This window comes from Myotis myotis, unplaced genomic scaffold (genome assembly GCF_014108235.1).
Source record: "Myotis myotis isolate mMyoMyo1 unplaced genomic scaffold, mMyoMyo1.p scaffold_m19_p_7, whole genome shotgun sequence".
Taxonomy (NCBI): domain Eukaryota; kingdom Metazoa; phylum Chordata; class Mammalia; order Chiroptera; family Vespertilionidae; genus Myotis; species Myotis myotis.
Window position 1 is genome coordinate 11,352,722 of NW_023416379.1, and position 19,308 is coordinate 11,372,029.

Below are 19,308 nucleotides of genomic sequence, written 5' to 3' on the forward strand. Positions count from 1 at the left end.
TGGCAATATTATTCATTCTTGGAATGCAATTTTCAGTATTCAGTGGTGTAGTGAATATTTATAAAACTTCATTCAAGTACATTCTTGTTCATTTTTCATGGTATAACAGACAGTTGTTGTTTTTCTTTTTTGTTGTTTAATATCCATTTCCTCATCTACTCCGATTTCCTTTCAAGAAATTGCCTCTGTCCAGGGCAGATATCATGGTATCAGATTCGCCTCGGGAATCTGAATTGTGAGCAGACATTCTGCTTTGGCTCTTGCTATGAATCAGACCACAGTCTAGGAGTTGCCAGCAAAGTGCCCTAGTTACCTATGGATTCTGTGAGCGTCTCTGATCATCTCTCAATGAATTTCTTTCTGCTTCAGTTGACCAGAGTAGGATTCTTTTTTGCAACCTTACACAGCACAGCCAACATGAGTCTGAAAGTTTCTTTCCTATAGGACACATTAAACACAAGACTTTAAATCTCAGTTGTATAGGTAAGAGTGTGAATATTGAACAAAAGCAAATCCCTCTTTTCAGAGTGACATCTGTTGTTAAATATTAAGTTATTTCTAGGAGGTAAGGAGGTAATTTCATGAAATGTTTTACAACAGAAGAAAACAATGTTTTTGATTAAATTTATTGGGGTGATATTAATATGATATAGATTTCAAGTGTAATTTCTATGATACATGATCTGTATATTACATTGTGTGCCCAACACCCAAACATTGGTAAGAATTTGAAAGTAAGACAGCCTGGGATTATGAAAATTTTTCCAGGCAAATTACTAATCTTACAGTTTCAACTTCCTTACACACTAAAAACACTTGTCTCACAGAACTATTTTGAAGATTAAACTAATTAATACATGGAAAATACTAAGCATACCTAACATAAGAACGCAATAAATATTAAATATGACTATAATACAAAATCAGTTTCTGAAATGGGTAAGAAATATAAAACCCACAATGCAAACAAGGTATTTTTCTAAATTTCTAAACAGTGAATCACTAATGATATATTTAGACATTTTAGAAACTAAAAGTTGAGTATTTAAAGAATTCACAGGTTCATAAGTTGCATTAAGGAATTTAATATCTGAATTTGGGACATGAAGTTCCACACTCACTGAAATGCTTAATTCTTCAAGGAATCTTCTCGGCTGTAAACACTTGAGATGCTTGTCTCCTGGCCTTGAAACAAAATTTTTTAAAAAACTGTTAATTGTAAGCAGAAATCAATTAGTTAGAATACATATTATTCTAATATTTAAAAAAATCTAAAAATAATTTCAAGATACTGAAAATTTCTTAAGTAAAATTACAATCTTGAATTTCAGAAATGAAAAATAAACATTTTAAAATCCAAGCCATAAAAAAAATTAAATAAAATTCCAGATAAAGACTTACAATTTTCTCCTCTGCAGTAAGAACGCCCTCTACTGCCACTATCTGGTACTGTTTATGCTTTAAATTTCCCACAAATTTCCGAAGCTGCTTGAGACTGTTAGCCTCCATGTCTTGCTTTAATAGTTTCTGCATTTCTCGAGAAGGACATGCAGGATCAAATACTAGTAAACATAACGTTTGGTTTTTTCTCTCTTCAATTCCAACAACTGTTCGACTATGACCTATCAAAAAATAAAATAACAGCTATATATGATTTACCTATAGCCATACATACAGATACAAATATGTATACACACACACACTGAATACTCTCTCTGCGTATAAGAAGTGTGTGCAAATGAATGTTTAGACAATAAATATAGTTAGTCCCTCTGACATAGTTATCTGACCTCTCTCATTCCTAAGACCCAAGCATTCAGTTCTACTTCCTAACTTTTCAGTTTTCCTTTGTTCAATTTTAGTTTTCTAAAGGCTTCATTACAAACAATTTTCTACTGTGTCACACATTTTAGTTTTTCTTTCCCAATCCCTTGATCCTTTCTATTCAAAGATCTCAAATGAAAGGATTTGAAAATTATCTATCATAAAACAAAACTCTAATGGTTCTAAAAGGTAAACAGAAATAAATATATACTATATACTAGAATTTCAAAAGTTAAGCTTTACAGCTTGTATTCCTAAATGATGAAATTCCTAACAATTACTTTTCCTCATTCCTGTCAATCCAGATCACCCATTCAATATTTGTCAAACACGCCTGTGCCGGGCACTAGTTCAGGAATCAGTGATACAGAGCAAGCAAAACAAACTTTCCTGCCTTCATGGAACTCACATTACAACAGAAAGAAATACTCTATAAGCAAGATAAATAAGGAAAGTATATATTATACTATATCTAAAAAAATAAAGCAGGGAAAAGGAATAAGAAATGCCAGTGGTGGGAAGTTGGGATAATGAGATGAACTTTTAGGTAAGGTGGTCAGGGAAGCCTCACCGAAGTGACACATGGTTAAAGACCTGAAAAAAGTAAGGGATAAACAATAAGGGAAGAGTGAACCACGCAGCCCTGAAGATACCAAGGGTATCATCTTTCATTACCCAGGAATAGACTGAAATGAAAATGTAACTATGAAAATCAGACAGGTTACTATCACCCTACTCCCCATGATCAGACTTTTAACCTGTCCTAAAGCAAAAGCTAACTCTTTGTCGTATAAAGACATGCTTGTAAGCTACAGTTATTGTTTCTGAGTTGCACTAACCTTGATGTTGCAGATAGATAGGAGGCTTAGGTGTACACACTGCTTTTGGACCCCCTTCCCTCTCTGTAGAATAATAGTTCAGTATCCATTCAAACAGGCGAGGGTGCGTACCCAAAGGACCAGTTGACTTGTGAAAATCCACAATACGGCACCTAGAAAAAATGGACAGAATAAATTATTTAGAAAATATCTTAAAAATCATTTTCATCAGTGGAGTTAATAATACAAAAAAATTCTTAGTTTAAAACTAATTCTATCTCATTTTCCTAAGAAGAAAAAAATGCGAATTTTATTATTTATATAAAAAACTGTCATTTTATGAGAAAATATTTAAATAACTTCATAATAAAGTTGATGACTTATAATTAAAGTTAAAAAGATTTTCTGATATATAAAATCTCCATGAATAAATGAGATTTTAAAAAATCACCTACATAAAACCCGAGACACAGCTTTTATTCTAAAGCCTCTGAACCTGATAATCAATTAGAAGCCAACTTTTAATTTTAATTCCTTGACAACCATTCACATTTATCAAAAATATCCTGAGCATTTTTCCTGTCAGCTCTCTCAAATTCCAATAATAAATAAGAAAAGAATACCTGTAGAAATCAGAAAAACCTGTGTACCCCATCTACCTATCTATCAATCTCCTATTTGGCACTAGACACCGGTTGTGGTATTGTTTCCTCAAGAGGAAGTCAACCTTGAATAAACAAAATTATTTTAACCAGTGTGTATACTTTTCAACAACTGTTTTAAAAAGGTCAGGTATAAACAAAAGCACTTTAAATACTTTATTTTCACTTTAGAGTATAGCATAGATATCCTGTCCTTGTGTCTGTTGGCAATAAAATCTCCAACTGTAATGGTTGTCATTTTAACTTCAGTAAGTTTAATGTTGGTAACTTTCAAACTGATTAGTACTGAGTTTTAAAGGTTGAAATCAAGTTTTGGATAGTTGTTAAAAAGTAGAAACGACTTTTGGGTTAGCAGTTGACTGCATGTCTGTATTTAAGAATGTAAATAGTACCCAACAGAGTATAATTCATGGAGTGCAAAAGGAAGGCGTTTAAAAAACTAGCAAATAAATTCAGGTTCATTAATAAAAAGGTTTTATTCGAAGGAAGACTAAACTATTTCAGGTACCAAGAAAAAGCTGGATACATCAGGTATTTTAGATGGAAATATTCCTTTCCTTAAAATTTTTATAAAAGCTCAAACATGATGAAGTACATATAATATGAATGTGTGAACAGATTGGCAAAAAGAAAAAAAAATTTAGAGGACATAAAACTAGTCCCTTCAATTTAAACTATTCAAGTAAGTTATACACACATTCGTTATTTAAAATTTTTAAAATATTTTTAGCAATAAATATATCAACTAATATGGTAGAAATAGTGTAAAACACTGGATAAATTACCTAGGAACAAACATAAAAGGAAACTATGGAGTCATGAAGCTTAAGGCAAATTTTCCATTAAAGATAATCAAAGGCATCTCTTCCCTCTCGAAAGCCCAACAACAAAATACTGAAGAAGGAAATGACTTAAACACCCAAGGACAAAGAGAATGGGGACAGATAAACGGTCACACCATTCTGAAAAATGGAAAACTGAAAGCTTAGAGGCATAAGGTATTGGGGAGAGTAGTAATGGGGACAACAATATGAGATTAACTGGAAGTTTGCATAAAGAAGGCAAATCACTCTTCACTTCCCCCAACACACACACACACACACACACACACACACACACACACGCACGCACGCACACACACACGCACACACACACACACACACACACACACACACACACGCACACACACACGCACGCACGCACACACACACGCACACACACACGCACAAACACACACACACACACGCACACACACGCGCGCGCGCACACACGCAGGAGCTGTAGCAGAAAAGTGGAGAACTCTTCTCTGAATGGCCTCTGAGAAAAGATCTCTCTCTATACTGATATTTGAGAGTTCCCCAACCAAATAGCAAGTTTCCACCTAAGACTCCTTAAATGAAGCCTGTTACTCTGCAAATCCCATGCAATCCCACAAAACTTCCAATCAGCTTTTTAGTGCCTTGTTCTCACTCTAGGAATACACAATTAAGGATTTACAAAAGGTAGAATGCCTTCAAAATGAAAAAGACTAAAATAAATAGATATGGAAAAAAATTAACATGGAGGAAACAAAAGTGCAAGGAACAGAAAGATACAAAGTGTTGGAAAAAAATTTTGCAACCATAAAAGAATAGGAGTCTATGAAACTTTACCCCTTAGAATTAAAAACATGATTGCTAAAATAACATTTCAATAGAGTAGTTGGGAAATAAAGTTGAGTGAATCTAGACAGTAAAACAAAAAGCAAATATTAAAAAAAAAGACATGACCAATAAATTTACAGTTAACCCCTGAGCTCTTTCTACATTCCAATCACAGTTCCAAGCACTTTATTATTATCTCATTTAATTATCACTATAACTCTACGAAGAAGTTACTATTTATATGTTCTTTTATCAATGGTAGAACTAGGATAGAAATACTCTATAAATAAGATAAATAAGGGTACAGACAAATTAGAGCAGGTAGATAGGAAAGCCGGAAGCAATTACAGGCATCTGACTCGAAAGTCCAAGCTTTAAACACTATACTGAGATCTTACAATTCACCATTCCAGGTTAGAAAAGAAAAACAAATCTCCACACAATATATCAAAATCCCACATTCCAGGTGAAATTTCATAATATCAGGGCTAACAAAAGATACAAAAAATTTCCAAATAAAATAAAATCAGCAATAATAATATTTATACAGTCCTGATGTAAACTCTAACTTCAAAAAAGCTGAGATTTAACCATGTTAGAAGGATTGAGAGTGAACAGGTGGGAAATATAACGGGAATGCAGTAGACAATGTCTAACACTGATAAACCAAGAACAAAAGCCATGAAAGCATATTATTTAAAAACGGGAATGACAGCTGCTTCCGATAAAGACTAGAGAATGGAAAGGAGCATGAGATAGGAAATGAATTTATTATTTCATATAAACCTTTTAGTGCTATTTAAATTTTAATTTTTAACTACTGCTTTGATAGAAAAACAAACAAACAAAAAAACAGCAACCATAAAACCTCCCAGAGATGTGACAACAGTATCACCTTGGCTTTTTAGGTACATACTTTACCCTTAGGGAGGTCAGAAGTGTATATATTTCACATGCTCCAATCCAGGCCTTTGTTCCCTGTAGCCTGTCATTAAGTTGAGAGGCACCCTGAGGATCAAAACCTTCCCTCCATGCATCTTCAATCATAGACTGAATTTTTGGAATACAAGGAACTGACATACCTAAAATCATACAAGCAAACATGTTACATAGCAGTTATAAAAGTGTTGAATAGTATCATTTAGCAGTACACCATTTACTCTAGAGGAGTCTAAGAGATATTGCTGACATCTGATGTTGTATCAGTTTTGCTTCCGCCAACCAGAATTCAGGTTTTTAATGTAAATATCCTAAAGTATTTCTTCCTCAAAGCCATTAAGAGTCCCTACTATACATATTCCATGTACAGCATGTATTCTAGAGGAGCCTACAACACAGTTTCTAAGAGTTATTCTTGATATTTTCTATTGTATCAGTTTCTCTAAATGTAAATATCCAAAATACTTCTTCATTAAAGCTATTAACTGTGCCCACTATATTTTAATTCCCCCCATATCATATAAGGTGATAAGTTCAAAGTACTATACTTCACATACCTTTCAAGCAATCATCGTAAGTATCATTTTGTAATAATGATGACAGTAGCATTTGGAAATTTCTGTAACCACAACCCCAACCTTTGTCACCAAAAGAGGAATGAAAGTGATCCACTGCGGCAGAAAGCCACACACGCCTGACATCTGTGGCAGCATTCTGGTAATACTGGTAAAGCGCTTCAATAATCCCTAAAGTAGAAGAGAGAGTGAGAAGATTTAGAAGAATTAGTTACTTTCCTATGGCTGCCTAATATATTTCTAATATCAATCTGTCCCTCAAACGCCACATTTAAATTTTGTCAATTCCATCTTTTTTATCTTTTTACTGATATAACCTTGGTTCATGTCCTGCTTTGCCATTAAATCAATCACTTCTAAACTTTAAGACAGCTTATCAAAAGGACATAGTATATTTTAGGGCTGTGCTCTGTAATCTTTTACATTTGTATTTATTTTAAATTACATATAAATTAGTGGTTCTTTAGTAACTCTTAAATATATGAACACTTAGAAATTAAAGAATGACACAAATTAAAAACATATAGACATTTTAATATTTTCTTACTGTATACCCTAATGAATCATATTATACATTTCCTAGGATCCCCTACTTCACATACTTCTTTGTACATGAAGACCCTTAGAGAAGTATAAGGGGAGAAAGTACAGATTCATTAAATGGTACTAAGATAAATAAGCAATAAGAAATTAAAGTATTGTTATAAAGGGAAAATATTTGATCCATCCTTTTCTTTCTCTTCTCCCTCTTTCCTCTCACATACACATATGTACAAATAAATTCCAACTGGATTAAAGTCAAAATATGAAAAGCAATCTTTCATAAAATATATAAATTAAAAAAACAACCATGATCTCAAAGATAGGGGAGTTCCTTAAAAATGACACTTTTACAATAATTCGAAAGAATATATGTAAGATATGGAAGCAACCCAAGTGCCCATCAACAGATCAGTGGATAAAAAGCTGTGGTACAAATATACAATAGAATATTACTCAGCCATAAAAAAGAATGAAATCTTACCACTTGTGATAACATGAATGGGCCTGGAGGGTATTATGTTAAGTGAAATAAGTCAGTCAGAGAAAGATAAATACCAGATGATTTCACTTGTATGTGGAATCTAAAGAGTAAAATAATTGAACAAAATTGACACAGACTCATGGATACAGAGTACAGACAAATGATAGTCAGAGGGAAGCAGGGTTGGACTCAGTGAAGAAGTTGAAGGGATTGAGAAGTACAAATTGGTAGTTATAAAACAGTCATGGGGATATAAAGTGCATCATAGGAAATATGCTAGAAGTCAATAAGATTATAATAGGTAGATACTTCAAATATTTGGGAGACCACTTTGTAAAGTATGATTGTCTAACCACTATGCTGTAAACCTAAAACAAATACAAAGTAACATTGAGTATAAACTGTAATTGAAAAATAAAATTTAAAAAATAAACATACCACATATGAAATTTAAAGGCAAAATTATAGACTTGAAGATATTTATACCTCATAAAATCAACAAAGAATTAGAATCCTGATGTACTTAAAGGACTTGCACAAATTAGTAAGAAAAAGAAAAACAATCCAACAGAGAGAGGACAAATGAATAGAATAGGTTATTTCTTGAAGAAACTACCTCAGGAATAAACAAAGAAATGCAAATTAAGACATACATCATTTCGTGCCCTAATGGCCAAAATTATATAGTGCCACCATACAAAGTGTGAGTGAGAATACAGATGCAAATATGGATTTTGACCACTTTGGCAAACAATTCCATAATAACCTTAACGAAGTCAAAAAGTTCATTTTCCAAATACAAAGTAAATTAACACAATATAAAAGTGAATTATTTTTAGGTGAACTATTTAAGAACAGAAGTTTAGACGTTTCAAAACAACACATTTTAAAAAATTATTTGAACACAGTCTCACCTAAACCTATATAAACTGTAGATTATGAAAATTAGGCAAAATTCAAGTAATTCTGATGATTACTTCGGTGATACACAGAATATTAAAACCATGATTTTGATGTTTAAGAACTCACCAGAAGTTTTTGTTTTCCCATCATCAATACCAATAGCTAGTGATTCCATCATATCAGCTTTTCTTCTGTGAAATTCAGATGGATGCATTCTTCCACTATTTACTTCTCTCTCCATACTTCGTAGTAGCTGCTGTTTGTACCCTCCAGAATTATCTAAACCATATTGTCGCTATTAAATATAAAACAAATAACTTAATTTTTATGTCCCTTTACCTTGGTGAGGAAGGAAACTTACCATAATTTCATTTATCTGGAAATGCATTTTGAAACATTTTGGTTTACAGACTTTTATAAAAGTCAATTTAAAGATTTTTATGAGAAATGAATCACACGCATACAAAATCCCTGAATTAGTAAAAGCCTTCTCTATAAACAACCATCATGGCAAGAGACTTGCTTTTCTTGTGGTAGAGAATCCTGTTTTCCTATTAAAAGTACAAGGCAGACGAGTTCTGAACACACTGATGATTTTTGCAAGGAAACCTGTCAGTACTTGTTATTTGGTTCCCAAGCTAGTCTACAAAGGCCTACTTAATTCATAATTCATTCAGGCATTCATTCTACCTAGTAAATGAACTATGTTTTTGCACAGGGAACAGAGAATCTCAAATAATATGTATAAAAAGACCTTCTTGGAAAAAGTTCCTGAGATCTAAACAACTAATTTGCAAAGGGAATAACAAATTCCCTTTAATATTGGAAGCTTTTTGTATTTATAATGTGCAAAATTACATAAGGCAAGAAGAGTTGTGAAAAGCCAACTTTCTTTTCTCTTCTGAATCCTGGTGGGAAAATATTTTGCAAGTAAATAAATCACCAATGAGAAAAATAGCCAAAATCAGATATTCTAAGGTGAGAATTAAATTTTCTCCCATATTGCCATGTGTTGAGATGCCTGAGAAAAAAGTGAGAGGTCATATAAGTTTGGGAAAATTATGATATGCACAAAGCACAATAAAAGGATTTGCTATGTCCTAAGTATATAACCTGTTCTTTTATTTTTCAATTGCAGCTTACATTCAATATTATTCTGTATTAGTTTCAGGTGTATAGCATAGTGGTTAGACAACGTATACTTTACAAAGTGTTCCCTCTGATATTTCAAGTACCCACATGGCACCATATATTATGAATCTTGGTTTCTTAATTTGCCCCATCAACTTAACCATGGGTTTGAATCCAAGCTTTTCATTTAATACTGCCTGATCCTGAGCAAGTTAAGCTACTAAAAAAAAAACACAAAAACGTTTAAAATAATTTCTCCAGAGAGATGAGTTGTTGTGAAGATTTTGGGATATGATGTGAGGTGCTTACCCTAGTACATGACCAGAATGAGTACTTACAAATGGTGGCTATTAGGAACTATAAAATACATGTTAAAAAATATTTAGTATAATAACAAGGACAAAAGCAATAGGCTGAAGTCTTGACAGCATATCTGAAAATTAAGAATTCTACCAAACCAAAATATCAAAATATAATAGTTATAATTTATGTACCTGCAGCTTCTGAAATTCTTCCCTTTCTTGTCTTGATTCTTCAGATCTCTTTCTGTCTTCTTCTTCTTGAAGGTGGTGAGCCAATTCTAGGTCTCTAGAACATTGGACTCTATCCATGCCTATCAGATATTTTTAGTGTTTAGAATAAAATAATTACTGAAATCACAGCTCATTTATTACATGTTTATATATATATTTTTTTTAAAAAGGAGTAATTGCTATATTTTGCCATTTGTTCATGCCTATGATGTCACAGAAATCAAAAGTACAAAGTTAGCAGAACTTAAACTACTTTTGTAAGAGAATAGCCTCCATTTAAATCACTAACATTCACTGAGTGTTTAGGTTGAGACAAGGACTTTCCATTTATTATCTCATTTGGAACCTTATAACAACTTTAGGAAGATAGGTATTATTATCTTCTGAAGAAACCCAAACTTAGAGAAATTAGCTACATCATTCATTGGTGTTCTTTCTTTCTTTCTTTCTTTCTTTCTTTCTTTCTTTCTTTCTTTCTTTCTTTCTTTCTTTATTTATTTCATTGGTGTTCTTTATTAACACAAATCAAATAGATTGGTTTAAAAAAAAATCTGGCAAGGAAATAATAAAGAGCATAAAAATATGTTTGCAAAATAGTTATTAGATTACACAGATATTAATTATAGTACAACTTCTTGCCCTGTCTCCCCTCTATCCAGTGTTCCACAGATCCATTAGCCATTGGCTTTTAGCCAGTATCTTATCTTTTGATCCCCCAATTTGGTGGTTTAATAATGTATTTGACTATTCTTTCTTTCCTTTCCAATCTCTCAAGCCTCCACTACATCTTCCTATTTGGTCCCCACTTCTATTGTTGGAGATATGCAATTTACAACGGACTTCTAGTGTACTGCTGAGGCTATTTACAGTGATACACTCAGACCATATCTTTCTCTCATTACCCATTACAGGCTGACAGGATAATTTATGCACCAATACAAAGCCTATTCATAAACAAAGAAAGAATTATCAGATACTCAGCTCCAGAGGGTTATTCTTCCATGACAGTTCGTAAAGAACAGAGTAGAAAACTGTTCCATCTTTTCTACACTCATTCTCATCTTGGGATTAGTCTGAGTGAGCAGGTAATGCTGTCTGTCCATGGAGATAACTGACTGGTACTAGGATCAATGACACTGGATACTGAGGCCCCGGCATCAACAGGTGGTATCTATGTACCTTAAAAAACTAAAATTCATTAAAATACAGTTGGTTTCTCTTAGGGTTTATGTTATATTTTGTTTCAGTAGGACTGTGCAAGTCATATAGGATATTTCCACTTCTAAGTCACCATAGTGATTACTAAATAATACCACATTAAAAAAAATAGGGCACAGAGGAAAACTTTCATGTCACTTATAAAACTAGTAAGTGGTAATGTAAAAAGCTGGGCTAGCAGCTAGAAAGGCACTTGAAAAACTTTTTAGTCACATAGCTCACATTCTTTTTAAAATTTGTGCTGTATGACAGCATCCTAGTTCACCAACCATTTTGGCTGACCAAATGTTAAATTCAGTTACTTCTAAGCTGCTGAAAAAATGGCCTCAACTTACAAATCAGCTGCCTAATATTTCACTGTCTTCTAAATATTGGTACTCTGAGGCAAAACCCTGGATGTACGTACACCTCTAGCTCAGTTGGTCACAACAGTTTATTCTTCACAGTTTTTCTGTAAAAAAAAAAAAAAAAACAACAAAAAACCTTTTTAGCCCAGCCAGCATGGCTCAGTGGTTGAGCATTGACCTATGAACGAGGAGGTCACAGTTCAATACCTGGTCAGGGTACATGCCCAGGTTGCGGGCTCAGTCCCCAGTGTGGGGGTGTGCAGGAGGCACCAATCAATGATTCTTTCTCATCGTTGATGTTTCTGTCTCTCTCTCCTCCCTCTCCCTTCCTCTCTGAAATCAATAAAAATATATTTAAAACAAATAAAAAACCACCCCAACCTCTTTTAAAAAGTTAGAACTAGATTTGAATTCTTTAAAGGGACAGACTTATTTTTGACCAGTATGCTTTTTTTCTCTCTATATCACTAATATAAAAATTAGATATGTGTCCTAGGAAGTGGGAATTGAATAATGACATTCTTATTTTTAAACATATAAACATACCTTGTCTAAAGCTGCTTTCTTCCAAATGCAAGTCAACATGTTCCTGGAGAATATGGTAATTTGTACAGGTGAGCCCACACATAGGGCAGTCGTACAATGGTTGATCACAGTCTGTATTAGAGATATAATTCAATTGGTTTTATTTAGAAAACTTTTAGATCTTCACCCCAAGTCAAAGACTGTTTGGTTTCTTGCCAAAGAATTTCTACAACTTGAAATGTCAAGTGTTTGAATGTTCCTTCTGTGTGAGGGTTTGAAGCCACACTTTAAATGATATAAATTTACAGACATGCTCCAGCATACTCTCTTTTCCTACTTCCATCTTCTTTTAACCAGCACATAAGAGAAAATTTAAAAACAAAAAGGAAAAATTTGATGCAGCATATGCATACTCAGTTTAGGAAAGAACTTGGAAATGTTTAATTATACTCTCTGTATGATAATAAAGCTACAGAGCCTACCAAGATAAGCTAGAACACTAAGTATTTTTCTTTCAGTTTTGAGATATAACTGACATACCATACTGTATAAGTTTAAGGTGTACAGCATAATGACTTGAATTACACATATTGTAAAATGATTACCAAAATAAGTTTAGTATCCATATCATACAGAAATGAGAAAAAAATTTTTCCCCAGGTGATGAGAACTTTCAGGATTTACGCTTACTCTTGCTAAAGAGTAAATATACAGACGTGTTAGCTCTAGTCATCATATTGTATATCACATCCTCAGAGCTCATTAAATATCTTATAACTGAAAGTTTGTACCTTTGGCCATCTACATCCAATTTCCCCATCTTTCACCTCTGCCTCTAGTAATCATAAATTGAATATCTTTTCCTATGAGTTTGGTGTTTTATTTTTTAGATTCCATACATAAGTGAGACTGTACAGTATTTGTTTTTTATGTCTGACTTACTTCACTTAGCATAATGCCATCAAGGTCCACTCAGGTAGATACCAACGGCACGATTTCCTTTTCATGGCTAATATCCTACTGTATATATAGGGTGTCCATAAAAAATGTATACACACTCTTTGAATAATGATAAAGGTAGTGTTTATTAAAATACAACTCATGCCCTAGCTGGTTTGGCTCAGTGGCTACAGCGTCAGCCCTCAGACTTAAGGGTCCTGGGGTTTGATTCCAATCAAGGAGCGTACAGGCTCGATCCTCGGTCAGAGAGCACATGCGGAGGCAACCAATCAATATGTCTCTCTCACATAGATGTTTCTTTCCGTCTCTCCCCCTCCCTTCTAACTCTCTCTAAAAATCAATGGGTAAATATCCTCAGGTGAGGATTAACAATAAGTTAAAGATGTTCATCACATGTTATTAGGGACTTGCAAATTAAAGTAAGATACTACTACACATTAGAATGGTCAAAATCTGGAACATGGAAAACAAACGCCAAATGCTGGCAAGAACTGAAATCATAGTGTTTTCTGATCATAATTAAATCAAACTAGAACTCAATAACAAAAAGTCAAGAGTCTGAAACAGTCCAGATGCCATTCAGTTGATGATGTCTTTCTCTTCAGAAAGGTAATAAAAGGACTCTCAATGTAGCTGAAACATTTGTTACCTGCATGTATCTTCTTTCCCATTTTGTATTGTATTGTATTGCAACAATTGCAAATAAAAAATGCTATAGATATAGACTGATTTTTAAAACACACTTGTAGTAATCTGATTTACAAATCAACTTTCATGGCACCACATGTTAACTGGAACTAACATTAGTTATTATATGAAATGAACACTTTACCTTCTACTGGAGTGTCTAAGAGATTGGCATGATTTGTTTTCACATGAGTTTCCATATCTTGAGTACAATCTTCTATTTTTCCACAGAATGGGCATTCAGGAGGACTATACACTGTGTCATAAATTGATCCTTTTATTTTGGATAGGTCACACTGTTTTTCCTTACTTTCCAAGAATTTTCTAGATTCAGTCAAGTTCTCTGAATAAAAGGCTTTATGTTCTAAAGTACCATCCTTAGGCAGACTTTGAGCTGAAATTTTCGGATGATTAGATGCACAGGGTGAATGAATACTTGAATTAACTTCCATTCTGCTCTGCTGGGTATTGTCCTTCCTGTTATCTGAAGTTCCACAGTGTATGGTATTGATCCTCTCAAAGTTTCTGCCCAATTCATTTTGTTCAAAATGAGCAGTTTCAATATGAAAACACATTTCATCATAATTCACACCTGACAATTTGCAAAATGGACATATGACTTCATTTTCCATGTGGACAATTAGGAGATGAGCCTTCATGTCCGGTTCTGAGGTCACTGTTTCACCACAAATATCACAGGAAAGCATGGTACATCCAGCAGCTAGAAAAGAACACAATGTTATTCTAAGTTAGAGAATAAGAGTTGAAAACAAAATGCATTTTGTAAAATGATTTGGAACAATTAAGTTTACCCAAAACTGGACTATTTAGGTGAAGACATTTTCAATGTACTTACTGTTCCTCAAATATACAAACTTATTAATAAATCTCAACCAAATTGTCCCTGTGTTTCAATTTAATGAGTCTAATAAAACAAAGTCAATAATAATAATGAACATTAAAATATTTGTTCAGCTATTTCATAAAGTGCGGTCTGAGGCAGAGAGAAAGTAACATTTATAAAATTGTCCAGGGAAGATAAATCAGGTAAGAGACAACAAGGAAGCCTCATCAACTGATGTATCTGAATACAGAAACTTAAAGTTGTCAACAATGGGGAGGGTAAATAAACGCATCTTAACAATGGCAGCTAACGGTGAATGAGCTCAATATATCTCAAACTAGTTTAAGTATCATTATTATTCCCCATGGAGTAAACCCTAGCTCAGACATGTCACCACACCAAGAAATGGTTAGCTACAGTGCCAACCCAGTCAGTACTCTCAACCCGAAGAACAGAAGCCCATTGAGCAGAGTAGAAAAGAGCCTAGAGAACTGGAGTACAATCTCTGGTTTCACAGTGTCAGGGAAAGCATCTCACCGCTTGGATTCGGCTTATAACACGAGCTGTGCTAAATCAGCAGTCACGTTTGAGGTCTGTGGACTAATGAAGTACTAGCTACCGACAAGTGGTGATTTTGTTAAGAAATCACTTTTTAAAAAGCAGTCACCGCCACAACCTTCCTACCACAGACTATTATTCAGCTGCGAGCTATTTAAAGGGAAACAGGAAAAGATCAACTATTCCCACCATTTAAATAAACTTAGTTTTATAAGAACTTCCTACGCTGTCCTTGTTTTTCTCATTTCCCTTCAGAAGAGTGAAAACAGTTCCTGGTTTTAGAAGAACCCCCCCCCCCCCCCCCGCTCCCCGCGCCCCATCCCCTGGGGGGGGAAAGAAAGTCAAACCCAGCGAGTTTCTCTTCCCGCGGCCGGGACTCGGCTGGACCAGGAGGCGCGGAACTCCCTGCCACTCGGGGTGGGAGCGGGAAGGGCGGGGGGCAGTGCTGGTGGGCAAGGGGCGAGCGGGGCGGCAAGGGCCACGTCTGTCCAAGGTTCGCGCCGGCGTCCCGAGCCAGGACTCGAAACCAGCTCCGACACCGACTGGGTCAACGCTCCGGGCCTGGGAAATGAAAGCTGGGGCCGTCAGGACCTACCTCCGGCCCCGCGACCCGGCCGTGGCCACGCTACCCTCGGCTGGGCTTCCTCTTCGGGTCCCGCAGGCGAAACCGGCTGCGCGCAGAGGAGCGTGCGCGGCGTCGATTACCTTTCCTGGCCCGAGAGACGAAGGCAGGTCCTCTCTCCACCCAGAGATTCGCAGTTAACCGGGGAAAGGACCTGCGACTCCGAAAGGCTTCAGTTTGCAGCATCACATTCAAAAAAGCATTTCCTCTGGTCCCCGGAAGGGAAGGACTCCCAGAATGCACCGCTCCACGCCCGGCTGAGTTGCAGTGCATTCTGGAAGTCGTAGTCTTTTTCCACCTCCCAGCAGGGGCCGGACTGCTAACCAAGTGGGAGAGGGGAGGCTCTGACGTCTTTCTGAATGAAGGGGCGGGTCCTAGAGCACGGCAGGAGTCCACAGAGTGAGCGTTAAAATGCTACCAGATGTCACACTCTCAACTACGCTCAGCTGATGGAAGGTGGCTAAGACAAGTTCTTGCCTCAAGGTTACAAGATCCCACGTATCTTTTTTCTATAGTACAGTCCTTATTTCATTGGACAAATATTTAATGAGCGTCTATTAGCAAAGCATTCTGCTTGGAACTGGAGCTGCAGTAGAAATCAAAATACACAAAATCCAGGCCCTTTGAATCTTACATTCTGAGGTAGAGAGAAAATAAACAAATAAACTTATCATGAGAAGTGCTATAAGGGAAATAAAACTGGGTTAGTTATAGAAAGGACAAATGTAGGTAGCAAAGGTCTTTCTGAAGAGGTGAGTGTGCTTATGAACAACCTTGCACCAACAGCAGGAAGAGCATTCCAGGCAGAGGAAATGATAAGAAGAAGAAAGCCTCCCAGACTGGCGCAAAAAGAACATTTTGCGAGCTGAGCGTAACGTTCTAGAAGTGGTTACAACATGAAGTCAGAGTTGTAGGCAGGGGCCAAATCATGTAGGGTCTTGCAGAAAACTACTGGAGTAATTAAATAGGACAGTGGCATGACCTGAGATGTACAATATATATTTTAGAAATCATTCTAGGTGTTGAGTAAACATGGCAAACTGAACATGTACATTTATATACCTTGCCTCTCAAAATCTACTAAAATGACAGTAAAGTAATAAAAAATAAAAATAAATGCTTAATAAGATTTTAACAAAATCTGGAAGCTAAAACAAAGGATGAATGAGTAGTACCTAGCTTAGCTAAGCACAGAAATTCACTAAAAACAAATAACTTCATATGCCAGAAGTCTGGAGATGTTCAGAAATTAAAGCCCAGATACTTCTAAGAAAGATGTTAAATTTGGGCCTGAAAAGAGGAAAATTTTACTGAAATTCCGTATCGGGAGCAATTAGAAGCCTACCTCCAGATGTCCTCTATCACGAGGTTGCTAAGTGGCTCCTCTTTCCCTCCCAGACAGAACACTACAGGTTTAGCTTATGAGGAAAATGAACCAGCGAGGCTATGTAGTTAAAAGGATGAGGGTCAAGGTATTGAACTGAAAATGGGAAATAATGAAAGCTAAATACTGAATTATGAGGCCCCTCGCCATTTCCTCCCATCACATTCTGATGCCTGATTTGTGGTTCCAAGTCAGGAGATTGGAACATTATTCTCCAGGAAAACCATTGGTCCAAGATGGCTGTTAGAAAATCCTCCAATGAAATACCGAGATCTCATTTAATCTCTCTGTAGGGAGGCCAACAATCAGGGAGTCAACAGGCCCCACTGATACACAGGCTTCCAATGAGTTTCTTTAATGTCTCACTCTTAAATATGGGTACTCAACAATCTCCAGGCATTGGAGTACAGCCTGTGGCAGGAAAGATGAGAATCAAAATGATCAAACAGGAAAAAGTAACTCTGAAGAAACAGAGACAGCGAAAAAGGGCGAAAAAAAAAAAATAGTTCAAGGAAACTATAATATCTTCAGAGAGACAAGAAAAGACATATAATCCCTGAATCAAAAATAGGAAATAGCTTTTGGGATTAAGAAAAAAAAAATACAATAGCAGGAATAGAGAGCTGGTGGATAACCTGGAAAACAAGTGCTTCTTAGGGGTAGGAGTTGTGTATGTGGGTGTTTAAATCTTGTATATTCTGTGCCTGGTATTGGGTCTGGAAAAGTCTGTTTTCAGTACTGTTTGTTGAACGTCAGGATGGTTTACCAGGCTATCCAAAATGTGTCATGTTAATTTAGAGTACTTTATCTGGAGTTATTTCACATAACAGTGACTATGAGTGTGTGTGTGTGTGTGTGTGAAATCCACAGATGTTATGGAATCCAAAAGTTTAAATGGCAAGTCGAAAGGCTGTAAACAAAGGGGAGCGTATAGGTCCCTATACTATAGGAACAAGGTAATGCAGCTGAAGATGGAAAGAGCCTCTGCGAGGCTCCATGAGGTTAGCATTTCTATCCGCTGTGAATACTGTTGCAGCTCCAACATCTAAAACAATGCCAGGCGCCGATTAGGCTCCATGAATACTGCGCTGTGGGATGGACTGGGGGGATGAATGGGCGGTAGGGATGGATGGGGGGAGGGAAGGTGGGAGGGATGGGTCCGGGGAAGGATGGGTGGGTAGGTGGATGGATCGGGGGACGGACAGACGAACGCGTGAGTGAATGATCGACTGAGAGCGCGCACGGAGGACCGGGGCAGTCGGACGCGCTCCTGCCACGGGGCCCTCTCGGGTTTAAAACCCCGAGGTCCGAGCAAACGCCGGCTGGTCCTTCGGGGGCGCGCTCCACTCCGCCCCGCGGCGGGTCCCCGCGGCCGCCGCGTGCAAGGGCTTCTGGGAGCCGGGCCCCGGGGTCCCGGGGAGGGGGCGCAGGTGGCCGCCATCTTGGGCTGCGAACCGGGTCGCTCCGTTCGACGCTAGGGGCGGAGTGGCGACCCCGCCGTCACCCGCAGCCGACGCGCAGCCGGAGCCGGGCAGTGCGGGCGCGGGTGGAGCCCCGTGAACGGGTAAGTGGCGCGGCCCCGCCGGTTCCTGAGCCCTGGGGCTGGTCCCCTGAGAGCCACGAGTTCCCGGCGCCGCCGTCTTCATTGACCTTTTCCCGGCGAAGGTTCAGAACCGGGCCCGCCGGGCTTCCCGCAGGTTCCCAGGGGGACGGCGGCGGGGGCGTGGCGGCCGGACCTGGCCCCGCGGCGCCGATCCTCCCAGGCGGCCGGCGGGTCCCGGGAGGGAGCGCCCGGCGGCCCGTGGCACCCTCCGCCGCTCTGCCCGCTTCTCGGTTGTCCCTCCCTCGGCGGCACGGGTCTGGCCAGGGTGGCCGCTCCCTCCTGGGCTCGGCGTCCGCCCGTGTCCGGCGGCTGATGACAAGCATCGGGGCCCGGACGGAGGACGGCTGCGTCCGGGGCCCCGCGCGTCGCCCCCTCTCGCCCCGCCGCTGGGGCGCAGGTGCCGGGAAGGGCTCGCCCGGCTCCTCTGTCGGCGCGGATGCGCGGCTGGCCACCCCGACCACCAACATCCAGTGGTGTCTTCCATCCGCCCGAGAGGGGAAGGGATCCT

General features: G+C 37.7%; 2 protein-coding genes across 4 annotated transcripts in view; one reads left to right on the plus strand and one right to left on the minus strand.

Annotated features, from left to right (window-relative positions):
- Positions 1-38: 38 nt before the first annotated feature.
- On the minus strand, positions 39-16,050 carry ZUP1 (zinc finger containing ubiquitin peptidase 1). 3 transcript variants are annotated; one of them, XM_036317236.1, is made up of 10 exons: positions 13,935-14,510; positions 12,164-12,274; positions 10,014-10,132; positions 8,515-8,683; positions 6,444-6,632; positions 5,864-6,029; positions 2,664-2,815; positions 1,402-1,622; positions 1,122-1,185; positions 39-438 (listed from the first exon to the last, which is right to left on the minus strand). In XM_036317236.1, exons 1-9 carry the CDS (start codon positions 14,494-14,496, stop codon positions 1,138-1,140), a joined length of 1,737 nt encoding a protein of 578 aa, XP_036173129.1. In that variant the 5' UTR covers positions 14,497-14,510; the 3' UTR covers positions 39-438; positions 1,122-1,137. The 3 variants fall into 3 exon arrangements, with proteins under 3 accessions (XP_036173129.1, XP_036173130.1, XP_036173131.1); XM_036317237.1 differs by lacking the exon at positions 39-438 and adding an exon at positions 15,897-16,050 and having other exon boundaries at positions 611-1,185; XM_036317238.1 differs by lacking the exon at positions 39-438 and adding an exon at positions 15,787-16,034 and having other exon boundaries at positions 611-1,185.
- Positions 16,051-18,524: 2,474 nt separating this feature from the next.
- Positions 18,525-19,308, plus strand: part of KPNA5 (karyopherin subunit alpha 5) — a 43,155-nt gene continuing 42,371 nt past the window's right edge. Inside the window, exon 1 of the mRNA XM_036318284.1 lies at positions 18,525-18,761. The gene's annotated coding sequence lies outside the window, so the exon portion shown is untranslated. The remainder of the gene's footprint in view (positions 18,762-19,308) is intronic.